The following is a 14968-nucleotide window of genomic DNA, read 5'->3' as shown; positions in this document are numbered from 1 at the left end:
AGTGATATATTAAAGCCATCCAAAAGATCGATAACGAAATGAAAGCTTTAGACCTGCTAGTATAACACAGTAAGTTCAACAATAGCGTTGTGCTTTTCTCACTACATTTCTCTATTGGTAGAATATCTCTTTTATATCCCTCTGTCTCTCTATCTGTAGGATACTTCTATGTGCGATTAAATTTGATATAGAGAGTTATTAGAGTCAATACTATTCCTTCCTCCAGAGTTTAGATTCAGCCATGCACTATAACACGTGATTTTCAAATGAACCCAAAGACTGTGATTAATGCTTCAGGTTTGTTTGATTAGAGAAGAAACCCAAGCTACATTTAGATTCCTGTACCAACCCTGACACATTTTATTATGAAGTTAAACACTGAGTTTCCTCCTTTTTTTTTTTTTTTTTTTTTTTGCTGTTGTATATTTCATGTTGTCTCTGCTGGTTTTGTGTGAACCTCCTTTTAAAGCAACTGTGCCCATGTTTGTAAAATGATTTAGCTCGTCTTTGTGCATGTATGAATATGTTTATGCATTTGAGGGCTCTTCTTCTAAAGAGTCCATTTTAAAGCTACGCCACAGGGGATGCGCCTTCAGAGACATAATGACTGTCAGTTTCCCCACAGACATTTGAACGAGAAACTGTTTGATACATCAGTGTGGGATTGTGTAATTATACAGATAAACTGGTTCTTGAAGGCTGCATGTTTTTTGTTGGCATATCAGAAACTTCCCATCATCATCATCATCATAATGACCAACAGAAATTACAGTAATGTATAGTGATATGTTATTCAGAATTTAATTAAGAATGCCTTTTAAATTCTAATTCCCAAATTTGAATTGAATTTTCAGCAAGGTTGCATTTAAAATCGCTATAGTCTCTGTAAGTGTAGTCATTTTTCATTATTCATAAACATGTTATCATATACATAATACAAAGGGCATTTCCAGAAACATTATATGATATAAATAATAAATGTCTGAAAAGCCAACTTTGAAAACGTGTTCATATTTTCATTTTAGGGCCCATGATGGAAGAAAACTTCATTTCCCAGAATGGCAGAATTCTGAATTCATTTCCCAGAATTCCCATACAATATAGCGTACATGAATTACCCGTAGCTGATTTATACAGGTGGAGCATGGGAAGGTGGAGGGTTTCTGAAAGTGCACTGCACTGCTACAACAAATGCTGACCAGTGTTTGAATGTTGAGCAGTGAGCTCATTGGCTACTGATAAAGCAGGAACCAATCAGCTGTGCCCTATAGATAATGATGTGATTGCAGATTGAGTTAAGGACCTATCAACTGTGCCATCTAGAGCTTCATGACAGAACTTTGTACATTCAACATCAGGAAATAGAGAAAATTAATGTTGACATATTCATGTTTTGTTAAAAAAAAAAAAAATGTCAAAGCCCAAGATAGACAGAGTTTCTGGAAACTAAGTGAGCTGTCTAAGTAAAGCCGCCAAACACCATGAAGATATCATTAACATACTGAGCAATTAAGAGCATCTCTTGTGGCTAGTAAGGTGCAGAATACAAATCTTTTTCTTTCCATCCTGATGATTTCTGATGCATCAAGCCCGTCTCCCTGCCGTCTTGTGGTCCCACGATACAGGAAAGCCATCGCCCTCTCATTCCGATTACACAAATATTTGCATTTGGCATTTACAGCTGATTTCGGCTGCACTCCCTCTGAGCTGTGCAATGTTTCCCACACGAATTGAAGGTTTTCAGTCTGTAATGACTGAGTAATAAAATTCACCCTTCTGAGAGGATCCAACACTCACAATATTTACACCTTGACATTTCAATCAGCGGAGTTTGATAAGTTGGTATTAAAACAGGCAGAGGGGAGACCTCACAGAATCCGCCACGGAAAGAGAAAATATCTCACTACAAAATAGATTCAAAACTGAACGTGAAAAAAAAAATATATATATATATTATTACATAAATATTTATTTATATTATTAAATAAAATATTTAAAAATGTATTTACTATTGAATAATATATTACATATTCATTTGTTAATAAAATTTAAATTAAATATGTATCTATTCATAAATAATTAAATGATAGATAGATAGATACTGTAGATAGATAGAAATTGCTTACTGCACCTTTATTACATTTGGTTTCAAGTAATCGTTTCTCAAGTAAATGTTCAGATAGTTGTACTGGAAAACAAGACAAAAATACTGAGTAGGAAATTATATTTTTTTGCGGGACAGATAGAAATGAAAAAAAAAAAAAAAACGGGACCAGAGAGACGGAGAAGAAAGAGATAGTGGGAGGTGAGAAAGTGAGAAATGAAGAGAAAGAAAGAAATAAGAGAAAGAAAGAAAGAAATAAAGAAACGTAACTCCCCTAGGACAAACACAAGCTACCAGACCCCTGACCCAAACTCCTCTCAGGCGCTGTATGTCAGTGTGTGTGTGTGTGTGTGTGTGAGAGAGAGAGAGAACAACACCCTCGTTCAAACCTTCAGGGGCCATATTGTGGAATCCCATCATGTTGGGAACACAGAAATGAAATGCCCTGTCACTGCAGATAGTGAGATGCATGATGAGAAAGAATATGGTTGAAAGAGCCGTTTCTCAGCTGAGAAGTCGATCTCTCGGGACGTTTGACATTTTCACATTTTGTGCACACACACACAGCACAGACTGTTGACCAGCAGCGTCAGCCCCTGCTTTGACCCAGTCAGGATGGATTAATCTGGTGTGAGGTAATGTGTGCAGAGATTGAATTGATTGGCTGTTTCACCCTGTGCTGCCCATCCACTGAAGGACAGAGCCATTCCTTAAAGCAACATAAAGCATGCTCTGTTCTGAAGGATATTCCATTCCAGCACTTTCATGTTTCAACTAGATAAAGGTCATTCCATTCTAACACTTATGTTACATTTGATCATGTTGGTTGGTTCATCTTAGTCCTTTACAAGACAGTGGTTCCATTGCTTAGACTGTTCCACATGCTCTACTGTTGGTTAATGTCTTTTCACACCAAGTCTGATGCAATTAAATTACACAAAAGTATAGTTCAGAATTGATGTACAATAAATATATATATATATATATATATATAAATAATATATATTACTTAATCAGTATTTTTTACTTGTTTTCTATAAAAATATATATAAACATCCTCAAAACAAGACACAAAACTGCATAAGATATGAAGACTTGTTTTATACAATATATCTTAAAGTAAGTTGATCTATTTTGTACTTCTTTTTTTAAAGTATTTTTAAAAAAAATTTATTTGAGATGAATTTGCCTTTAGCTAAAGAAACCTTTTCAATGGGGTAGGAACAATAAACTTACTTTAAAGATATATTGTTTTGAAACTAATTATATTACTATTAATTATACTTATTATACCCAATTTAGCAAATCTGGTTTATGTTTACAAAGCTTTACTGCACTAAAATGAGAAAAAAAAAGTTTCCACTGTGTAATTCTCTTACTACCCCAGGTTTCACAGACATGGCTTGAGTCTAGTCCCAGACTAAAATGTTTGAGCTGTTTTAAATGAAAGCAACTTGCCCTGACAAATCTTAAAATATGTCAGTGCCATTGTTTTGTCTCAAGATGCCAACACGTGTTAAGGCACGTTTCTAAAAGCTAAAAGCCCTAATTGAACTAAGGCTTAATCCTGGCTTAATCTAAGCACTGTCTGTGAAACCGGACCCTAATGTTTTGCTTAAAGGACAAGTTCGGTATTTTACACTTAAAGCCCTGTTTACAGATCATTTCTGATGAAATAGAACGGTTAAGATTAAAATTTGGACACATGCTGCTGTCCTGAGAGTTTTAGGTTTCTTTCGCTTTCCCCCCCCCACCTCCAGAATGGCTGCATATGGGCACTGGAACAATCCTTCCTAAAAACGCATTAAACTTTCGTTTACAAAGACGTGAAACTCACCGAGTGGTCAGGGGTGTTCACTGATATGCTCACACAAAAATCTCTGCAAAAGATGCTTTCAAATAGGTGTTTTACCATTCGTTGAGAGCTTGAATAATAGACACTCCAGCCCAGTTGGTGGCGGAGTAATAGCGTACCTCACAGCACATCCAATACAAGTCAATGGACATCCAATACAAGTCAATGGAGTTGGACAAAAACTACAATAAAACCTGTTGGAAAGCATCTTTTGGGTGAGCATATCAGTGAACACCCCTGACCACTCGGTGAGTTTCACGTCTTTGTAAACGAAAGTTTAATGCGTTTTTAGGAAGGATTGTTCCAGTGCACATATGCAGCCATTCTGGAGGTGGGGGGGGGGAAGCGAAAGAAACCTACATAAAAAAAAGAAAATTCTCGGGACAGCAGCATGTGTCCAAATTTTTATCTTAACCGTTCTATTTCATCAGAAACGATCTGTAAACAGGGCTTTAAGTGTAAAATACCGAACTTGTCCTTTAAAATGTCATCAAATATTTGGACTTGTTGTGAATAGGCCTTTACTTGTACACTAATTTGCGTCTCTCTGCACTTGTCTGTCCTGTATCTCTATTATTAGTTATAGAGGAAGTGCAGCAGCAGAACTATCATGTCATGTTATCCATATCCAAAACCTACATATGAATTGACTGCAAAAACAGCTTGCTTTAGAACATGGCTGTTTCGTTTTTCTTAGAAACTAAAGCCAAAAACTAAGGCACAACTTGTTTTTATGGCCAATAAATCTGGAACGAGCAAGTGAGATTTGGAATAGAAGGCCCAGCACAGATTTAGAGGTTTTATTTTGGGCGCTATTAAAAAAAGCACCCCAAAGCTGCAGTATCGATCTGTGTGCAAGTCCGCATAACTGTCCCTGTACTAAAACTCCCTCCACAAACAGGGATCAGAAGCTTTATACTACCTGACAGTTAGAAGAGTATCCCCCTGTAAACATGATGGCTGATGCTAAGACCCACTCCAAACATTAAGGGGCATGTTCGATAGCTCAGGCTAAGTTTCATCTGAAGCCTTTGGTGTTTTTTTAGGGTGAAACCCACTAAGCTGTACTGATCCACAATAAACTGTTTTGAATGCTCCAGACAAGGTGGGTGGATTGAGAAAGATCAGGAGAGATCTTTGAAATAAATGAATTCAGACATTTGTTTTTTACTCATTATCACCATTTTCCGCCTTTCTCTAATAGAACTCTGTGTTTTTCTGCTTTGCAATTTTAGCTTTAACGTTTCAAAGACATGTCTACAATTTTCAAACACTCGGAAAGAGAAAAACACTTTTCATTGATGTGATATTGAGATAGTGAGATGGTGAAGATCTCTGTTAGAATTTCAATCATTTTGATGGCCTAGCAAGTAGCCGTCAGGCACCCAGAGCAGTTCTGTTATACATTTTTTGGTTATGTCTTCTTTTCATCTCTATGCCCCTTAGAGCTTTAATTAAAGTTCGCAAAAAAATACCGGGAAGCTTGTGTATGTTTCCTGCATAAGAAAAACAGACCTAGATTATTTGAGTAGGCTAAAGTATTGCTATAAAAAAAATAGCTATAAGTTGTTGCTATCATTTTAACTTTTCAATTTAGTACAATTAAATATATATCAAAAATAACAGAACACATAATGTGTGCAATTAATCATGCCCCCTGACCTGTATGTAAATTCCATAATAAAAATGTTCTTACAACAACCATTTAAGTTAAACTTTTTAACTCACAAGGGATTTTGGTAACACTTTACAATAAGGTTTCATTAGTTAACATTAGTAAACTTCTATGTTAACATGAACTAAGAATGAACTTTCATTTATTAATCTTATTTAATGTTAATTTCAACATTTACTAATACATCATTAAAATCAAATGTTGTGTTTGTTAACATTAGTTAGTGAACTGTGAACTAACGAACAAATGAACAGCTGGATTTTTATTAACTAATATTAACAAAGATTAATAAATACTGTAAAAAAAATATGTATTGCTCATTGTTAGTTCATGTTAGTTAATACATAATGTTAACAAAGTGTAACTGAGATAAAAAAACGAAAAAACATGGCGCTGAGATACTAAAAAACATTGAGAAAAGATGATACAGCCAAATATGTCATTCAAAAAATATGTAAAAAATCCATGAAATGATTTTTTATGTTATTAATGTAAATATAATTCAAATAAAATGTGTTTCACGTAATTCATTTGATTTAAAAGTAAAATGTCAAATTAATTACATGACAGATTAAAATTTAAATATATTTAAATTATTTATGTATACAATTAATTGATTGACGGCTCAACTATAAATATTGCATAAAACACAGCTGTACACAGCAAGACGATATGTGGTAAAGGACTGTGGTGGAATGACTGACTGCAGGTGTGCCTGTTTAAATGAGATGCTGACTGCAATGTCATTCAGAGACAAATAATCTTATGAAATGTGCGTGTGTGTTCTTTGTTGCAGTGCACGTGAAGGCTGGCACATGTGAGGTGATTGCAGCCCACCGCTGCTGTAACAGAAATAAGATTGAGGAGCGATCACAGACGGTTAAGTGTTCCTGCTTCCCGGGACAAGTCGCTGGAACGACAAGGGCTGCACCCTCCTGTGTGGATGGTAAAACAGATCTTCAGATCATTTCAATTCTATTCAGGCAAATGGCTCTGGGTTTTAACAATAGCCTAATTCACAAATAGTGTTTGTGCTTAAAATGAATAACGACTAAATTTAAATACTCATTGACAGAGCTTCAGAGTATTCAATGTCTGGATGAACTGGAATGTTGGTGCAACTAGCAAATTTCCCCCTATTATGTATGATGATAAAGATGCAATTGTGCCCTGCATCTTTCACTCTTTCTCCCCCGTCTCTTTTCCTCTCATTCTCTGTCTTTCGGTCTCTTTGTCTCCCTCAGCTGTCTGGCTGTTTCATTTAATATTGTGTCAACACTGTCCACTTGACAGAGAAATCGATCGTTATCTTATTTTGCCTGACTGTAAGCTCAGGAAAAAATAGCTCAAGTGTCTCTACACACAGCGCTCTGCGTGAGAGGAAATGTCAAATAAGCCAAGTTTCACCCCATCTCATGCTTCATTCTTTCTCTCTGAATCATCTCAAATAACTCCTCATCTGTTTGCCATTTTCTTGCTCCTGAGCTGATCCATGATCCACTGTGTTTAAAGGGGTCATATCCTATTTTCCTTTTTCTTTTTTCATTTTATGTCTTTCCCTGGAGTCCACTTAGCTTAAGTCAAGGTACAAAAACAGTCTTAATTTATGGGGCTTGAATTTTAATGGAATTAATTATAATTAATTACTAGACTGCTGTTGTGTCACATCTTGCATTATAATGGGCACGTTTTTTAAGATGATGTGCCAAACAGTTCAACTTTCAAAAATGCATCTCAGTACCCCTGCTGTCCTGTCACATCCCATTTAAGTACTCATTCTGTACTGCCTGCTCTCTGTAAGTGTGACTTTTGTAGTAGTGTACAGTACGTGTCAGGGAGCATGATTAAATTCATTAATGTTTTTTAATTAAGTGTTCTAAATTAACATGTTAAATCGACAGCACTAGTAATTTAGTTTTTCAGGTCAATTTTCCACCCTTTCTCCAACCCTACGAAATTAACAGGCTGCTTTTGCTATGACCTCTAATGCTCTCTTTCATGATTGGCTTACCTTTGTGCATATGAAATAAGGCAGTTAGAGCCTGCACTACATTGTGACAAATTCACAAAACAATCCATACTGAGTTGGTGTGGGACCACAGCCCGATCTCACGGGAAAACGTAAAAATTCTACGAAGTGGCTTATTCGTACGAATTCATACGACCTGACTCGTACGAATTTTGCAAAATCGTACATATTTTACGAATTGGCCAATTCGTATGAATTCATACGAATTACCTACCCCTGACCCCGCCCCTAAACCTACCCATCACGTGGGTTTAGACAAATCGTACAAATTCGTACGAGTGAGGTCGTACGAATTAGTACGAATTAGCCAACTTTTTATCATTCGTACGAATTCGTACGAATTGGTCGTGAGATAGCATTGGGGACCAATACATTTGTAATGTTGGGTTTCTTAAAATGATGCAGAGTTGTAGGTGCTACAACTAGCCAGGAACAGAACAACATTTTGCCTGATTTGTTTCCCCCCCATTCCATGATATGACCCCTATACTCACTGGAAGTGACTGTGTCTGTACTGTATGTACTAACCTAAGTGGTCTTGTCCATGTTCCCTGTGATGGGTGTGTGTGTAGCATCTATAGTAGCTCAGAAGTGGTGGTGTCAGATGCAGCCGTGTGTGGATGGTGAGGAGTGTAAAGTCCTGCCCGACCTCACAGGCTGGAGCTGCAGCACAGGCAACAAGGTGAAGACCACCAAGGTTAGTATACACACCCACCCACCCACCCACCCACCCACACACCCACCCACACACACACACACACACACACATAAATACATACATACACACACATACACTTCAAAACATGAGGACTGTCCTTTTGGCCTGAGGATGCTGTGACTTTGAAAGCTGTCAGGGTCATTTAAACTCCCATTTCTCAATGAATAAACAGAAAACGCACAAGAGATTGATTTTATTTGATTAAAATTTTGCCATTAGCATATTGCTAAGCTAATACTGCAACACTCCAGCATAAAATGCATAACACAAACAAATATTAGAATCAGAAGCACATGCCCCCTCAGGTTTTTGAGCTAAATGGATTTGAATGCAGCTTCCAGAAGACCAAAACATTTTTTTTTTACATTTGATAATTAAGACTTTGAAACGTACGTTCACACCGGTGTGATTAGAATGTTCAGTGCATCACGTCATCAACTGCTAAATTCAAATTGCGTTCGCGCTTTGGCTGGCGCTGAGCCAGAGACAGCGCTCTTCATATATCACAACTGTTCAGTGTTTTCAACCATATACTGTAATGTGTATTTTATGTTTCTGTCTGACATTTAAATACACAGAAGTAGCCTACTTGCAAAAAATCAAGCGTAGCGTTAGTTCTGGCAGGTCACGTTAGTCAAGCTCGCATCAGGTGACCCTCAGCTGATCCACATCTACCTAGTAGATCTAGTAATACGACACCCATCACCATATACATATATAAGCTCCTTCAGTATTAACAGCAGCAGTTATCGCGTTTCTCAGGAGCTAATTACCCTCCTCCAACCCCAGCTCCTCCTCTCGCCCTGTCAGGATTTGACATTCTGATTCCCCTTGAATCAGAATAATTATCGAATAATGTTGTACTTTAAAATCTTGAATTAAATATATTTGCAAATTTTCATGTTGGTTCTGTTCTGTTTACCCCAAGGGGGATTATTGCTGCTCTCCCTGCTCTTATCCATGCTAGGCTGCATGGATGCGCAGGGAGTTCTCGCCCAGAACGGAACCATTCCGCCAATCCAAACTGTATGCAATTGTCAATCATATTTGACGGTAGTGGTCCTGACAGAAACATTCATAGTTTGAAAAGTATACACTGATGTCAATGGATGCGACAAATTAATAATCGCAATAATCCTTTCAAATAGCCTAATTTGACAAAGTGTTTTATTGATAACATATCGACACATTGCGTAGGTAACTATAAAGTTTAGAATATTGTAGGTAGAAAATGAACAGTGCCCCAACTAATTTCTTAGTTTTGAAGCCACAGCCTGGCACTGGGCGATTTGTGCAGAACCATCGATTTTTCGCATGCAGGTAGTTGGGGGAATTCGTCCAAAATTTTACCAAAAAAATATTTTTAGTCTTCAGACTCTGGTTCACAAAAAGCTCTGTACAACGTTGAGATAAGGTGGAGTTTGCCCTGCAGTGTCAGTGCTTAATGCTTTAATTAAATTAATTTCTAAAAGCTACAGTATACGAGGAAGGTCGATGCAGGACTTATAGTCCTAATATTCCTAATTTGGAATAGCGCCAGTAAATGCGTTAATAATGTATGCCCCTCCCTCCAAGTGGTGCCCTCTTTAAAAATACTAAGTGCATGACGACCCTGATAAGAACTGATAATTGACATTATCTCACTTTGTTCATCATCTATTTTTTTTCCATTCGGCTTGTTACAGTGTTTTTGCATTGATTGCCCTCTCTGTGAAAAATACAAGCAATGATGCCTTATAATGTGGCTAAAAGAAGGTGTTTGTCAGTTTTTAAAATATTGTCTAGGTAGGCAACTCACTAGATTTTGGAACAAAGCCTCTGTCTTTCTTTCTCTCAGTGACCTAATTCTTCTTGTTGTGATCACGCTCTGTACCATACCTTAGGAGTTCATGTGGAGAGAGCCTGAAGTTTGTTGGAACTGACATCAAACACAGTAGAGCCTGATTTAGGAAAAAAAAGAAGAACAAAACAGAGAAAGAGAGACAACCCCTTTTTTATCCTGCCAATAAAACTTCTTGAATCTTGACAAAGAGAGACAGAGACAAAGAAAGAGAGAGACAAGCTAAGCAACAAACACACAAGCACTTATGTTATGAGTGACAGATGTGAAGTGACTGACTCAGACTCTTCTCAACAGAAAAAGTCAAAGGCAGAACAAAGCAGTAAATAAAATGAAGTGACCAGAAGACATGATTTCAAGATTTATTGTGATCTTTATAGTCACTGAAGATCAGGGTAAAACGAACTCTTACCAAGCGGAAAATGCGAAAACCTTAGGAATGCTATATATATATATACACTCACCTAAAGGATTATTAGGAACACTATACTAATACTGTGTTTGACCCCCTTTCGCCTTCAGAACTGCCTTAATTCTACGTGGCATTGATTCAACAAGGTGCTGAAAGCATTCTTTAGAAATGTTGGCCCATATTGATAGGATAGCATCTTGCAGTTGATGGAGATTTGTGGGATGCACATCCAGGGCACGAAGCTCCCGTTACACCACATCCCAAAGATGCTCTATTGGGTTGAGATCTGGTGACTGTGGGGGCCATTTTAGTACAGTGAACTCATTGTCATGTTCAAGAAACCAATTTGAAATGATTCGAGCTTTGTGACATGGTGCATTATCCTGCTGGAAGTAGCCATCAGAGGATGGGTACATGGTGGTCATAAAGGGATGGACATGGTCAGAAACAATGCTCAGGTAGGCCGTGGCATTTAAATGATGCCCAATTGGCACTAAGGGGCCTAAAGTGTGCCAAGAAAACATCCCCCACACCATTACACCACCACCACCAGCCTGCACAGTGGTAACAAGGCATGTTGGATCCATGTTCTCATTCTGTTTACGCCAAATTCTGACTCTACCATCTGAATGTCTCAACAGAAATCGAAACTCATCAGACCAGGAAACATTTTTCGAGTCTTCAACTGTCCAATTTTGGTGAGCTCGTGCAAATTGTAGCCTCTTTTTCCTATTTGTAGTGGACATGAGTGGTACCCAGTGGGGTCTTCTGCTGTTGTAGCCCATCCGCCTCAAGGTTGTGCGTGTTGTGGCTTCACAAATGCTTTGCTGCATACCTCGGTTGTAACGAGTGGTTATTTCAGTCAAAGTTGCTCTTCTATCAGCTTGAATCAGTCGGCCCATTCTCTTCTGACCTCTAGCATCAACAAGGCATTTTCGCCCACAGGACTGCCGTATACTGGATGTTTTTCCCTTTTCACACCATTCTTTGTAAACCCTAGAAATGGTTGTGCGTGAAAATCCCAGTAACTGAGCAGATTGTGAAATCTGGCACCAACAACCATGCCACGCTCAAAATTGCTTAAATCACCTTTCTTTCCCATTCTGACATTCAGTTTGGAGTTCAGGAGATTGTCTTGACCAGGACCACACCCCTAAATGCATTGAAGCAACTGCCATGTGATTGGTTGATTAGATAATTGCATTAATGAGAAATTGAACAGGTGTTCCTAATAATCCTTTAGGTGAGTGTATATATATATATATATATATATATATATATATATATATATATATATATATATATATATATATATATATATATATATATATATATATGCAAAAGCCTCTAAGTGCCATCTGAAATTTTCTTCTAAAATTATCATTTTTATCAAGCTCGTATATTTAAGTTCAGTAATTTCACTTAAATGGCAAAGAAAATTACCTATGAATTGTCATTTAAGTGAAATTACTGAACTTAAATATACGAGCTTGATAAAAATGATCAATCTAGAAGAAAATTTAGGATGGCACTTAGAGGCTTTTGCATCTGAACTCTTCATATATATATATAGATGCAAAAGCCTTTAAGTGCCATCTGAAATTTTCTTCTAGATTGATCATTTTTATCAAGCTTGTACACTTAAGTTCAGTAATTTCACCTAAATAGCAATGAAAATGACCTATTAATTGTCATTTAAGTGAAATTACTGAACTTAAATATACAAGCTTGATAAAAATTTACATTCTAGAAGAAAATTTCAGATGGCACTTAGAGGCTTTTGCATCTGAACTCTTCATATATATATATATATATATATATATATATATATATTGGGGCCAGAAATTATGGTAGTCATTATACATTTATTTATGGTAGATTTTGTCACTTCACCTGAAATTGGTGTGACAGAAAGTTATTTTGGACTCTGCTGGAGAGAGGAAGTATCTGGGACTGGCAATCAAATTATGCACACACAACTACAATTATTATTATAATTATTAGATTAAATGATAGAAGAGGCCTATGTATTTTTCATACTCTGCAGTTAGAAATACTGAAAACTTCTCCAATTAAAAGTTTCAACAGAAATAAATTCTCTAGACCTTAGTCTCTTGATTTTTTTTTTTCAACGTTGTGAACAACACATGGAGACGTTTTCATACAGTGCCTAAAAAAAGAGAGTCATGGTGATTTTTTATTTTTTTTCATGGCAAAAAATAAAATACGGGAGGAGAACAGAAGTGAAGGAGAGGGTCTGGTTTAATCAAAGACTGATAAGCTATTGTGTGCCACCTTACCTCTTATAAAACACACACATAACACTGATCCATATTTCATTACAGTGAATTAATGTGAATTTGGACCATCCACACACATAGCCCTTTGTCAGATCTCTCTCTCTCTCTCTCTCTCTCTCTCTCTCTCTCTCTCTCTCTCTCTCTCTCTCTCTCTCACACACACACACACACATTCTGTCTCTTTCTCTGTGGGTAGATTTTGGTCCCACAATGTAGACAAAATCTGGATCAAAGCTTATTGTTAGTAGTTCCTGATTACAATAATCTGTACAAAAAAATTACAAATAAATCATAAAGACTTTTGTCTCTTTTGGCTTACGTGCGCAAACAAGCACCTACAGTATGTTCTGACAAACACCCAGAACACCCTAACTGCATAGCAACAAGCCGAAAACCACCAAATTCAATTTATATTACAGCACGTATATTGTCTTCTTTATTTACTTTATAAATAATTTTATAGGTCTCTGAAAATATAAGAGAGGAGAAAAGAAGAGTTGCTTTGATCAATTATGGATGTTTAAAATGATTGATCAGCATGGTAACTGCTCTTTCTATGCCAGCACACCTCTCGCAACATAAAACTTGCCAAATCTGAAAGAGACACCAGGACAGAAAGAGGAAGAGTGAGAGGGTGGATCAAGTATCGGGCATTGTGCCATGGCACTCTCTTCAGTCGTCCCTCTGTGCCAACTTGGAAGGCAAGGTGCCAGGCTCTAAATGAATGAGTTTGCTTGGGCGCCAACTGTTTCACCCACTGCTCCAGCGGACCATGCCCATCAGCAGCCAGGACAACAAGTCAGCGCAGATAAATGTCAAGCATTAATTAAATCTGTACTAACAGAGACAGAGAATCAGACGACTTCTTCCTCTGTACAAAATAGGGCAGTATAGTTCATAATAATTCATATTTTAGGGTTATTGGAGTCAGATGTGCTGGTAAACAAAGGTGCAGGTGTGTCTAATGGGAAAACACCAAAGTGTCAAACCTAAATTCTTTCTCGTTCTCTATTTCAGGTTACCCGATAGTTCTACGCTCCATGGAACCATCGGACCCAACTTAATGGGACAAAAGTGCTGAAAGTGAAGACTAACTATAGACACCATTGAGCTTCAGCTAACAGGATTGATCAGTATTAGTCATACGAAGATTATTTGAAATCAAAACATCTGAGGAACAGACTGATCTCCAGAAATATATCCACCATAAACATTAGGACCATCCTAAAAAGTTCATGTGTCCTCCTCAATGGACCCCCTGGCCTTCCGGATGCTTGATCTTCTGGGTGTGGATCTATAGCTGCTGGAATGTATTGGCTGGGGGGTCTCGATGTACGTATGCAGTTGTTTTTTTTGTTTGTTTTTGTTTTATACAAAAGATGTTTGGATCATCTACACCAGTGCAACCCAATGGAGTTTAACCTCTTCAGCAACATGCTCTCCTTCCTTGCCCTTCAATTCTTCCCAAAGTTCCATGATCATTCCTGCGCTACCTAATCAGAAGGTCCAATCATTCCTTGCGGAATCTTTGAAACAGCATTTAAACATGTAAAATCGATCTGGACCTCTAACGGACTTCTGTATATTGTTTGTTTCTAAATTAAAGCTTTTCAGTCCCACAGTCTGAAATGACAGAATAGATGTACCAGTATATTCTAGAACATGTAAAAGTGTAAAAGATCAAAGTGTTATTCTCAAAACAAGCAGAATAAAGTTTATTAAGGTTATAATTTTTATTATCAATGTTTTTATCCAGCCTGGTAACTGCTATTGAGTACATGTGTCAGTATTATATTCAATAATTAAAAATGTCGAAGATATTTGTTCTCCATACTCTGATTTCAGAGGCTGCAAGCTAGTGAAATCTAATGGTTTATTGTGCCACAAATAACATGATTTATTTATTCACTTCTCCTCCACTGGTACTAATACACAGGAAAATAACATAATCAGCATTATATATATATGTTTTTTTTGTTTTCTGACCTTTACGTCTGAAGACAAAACCGCAGTCACTCCAAATGCACACCCTCAT

The 14968-nt window shown here is 37.1% G+C and overlaps 1 protein-coding gene across 1 annotated transcript in view; it reads left to right on the top strand.

Moving 5' to 3' along the window:
* tafa3b (TAFA chemokine like family member 3b) overlaps positions 1-14753 on the top strand; it is a 109673-nt gene extending 94920 nt beyond the window's left edge. Inside the window, exons 3-5 of the mRNA XM_082188648.1 lie at positions 6431-6580; positions 8236-8360; positions 13951-14753. Of these exons, the coding sequence (XP_082044774.1) occupies positions 6431-6580; positions 8236-8360; positions 13951-13962 (287 nt within the window). The 3' untranslated portion in view covers positions 13963-14753. The remainder of the gene's footprint in view (positions 1-6430; positions 6581-8235; positions 8361-13950) is intronic.
* Positions 14754-14968: the final 215 nt, after the last annotated feature.

This window comes from Leuciscus leuciscus, assembly GCF_965113295.1.
Source record: "Leuciscus leuciscus genome assembly, chromosome: 13".
NCBI classification, from domain to species: Eukaryota; Metazoa; Chordata; class Actinopteri; order Cypriniformes; family Leuciscidae; genus Leuciscus; species Leuciscus leuciscus.
The sequence above is the reverse complement of the archived record's forward strand: the minus strand, read 5'-3'. Positions and strand labels throughout refer to the sequence as shown.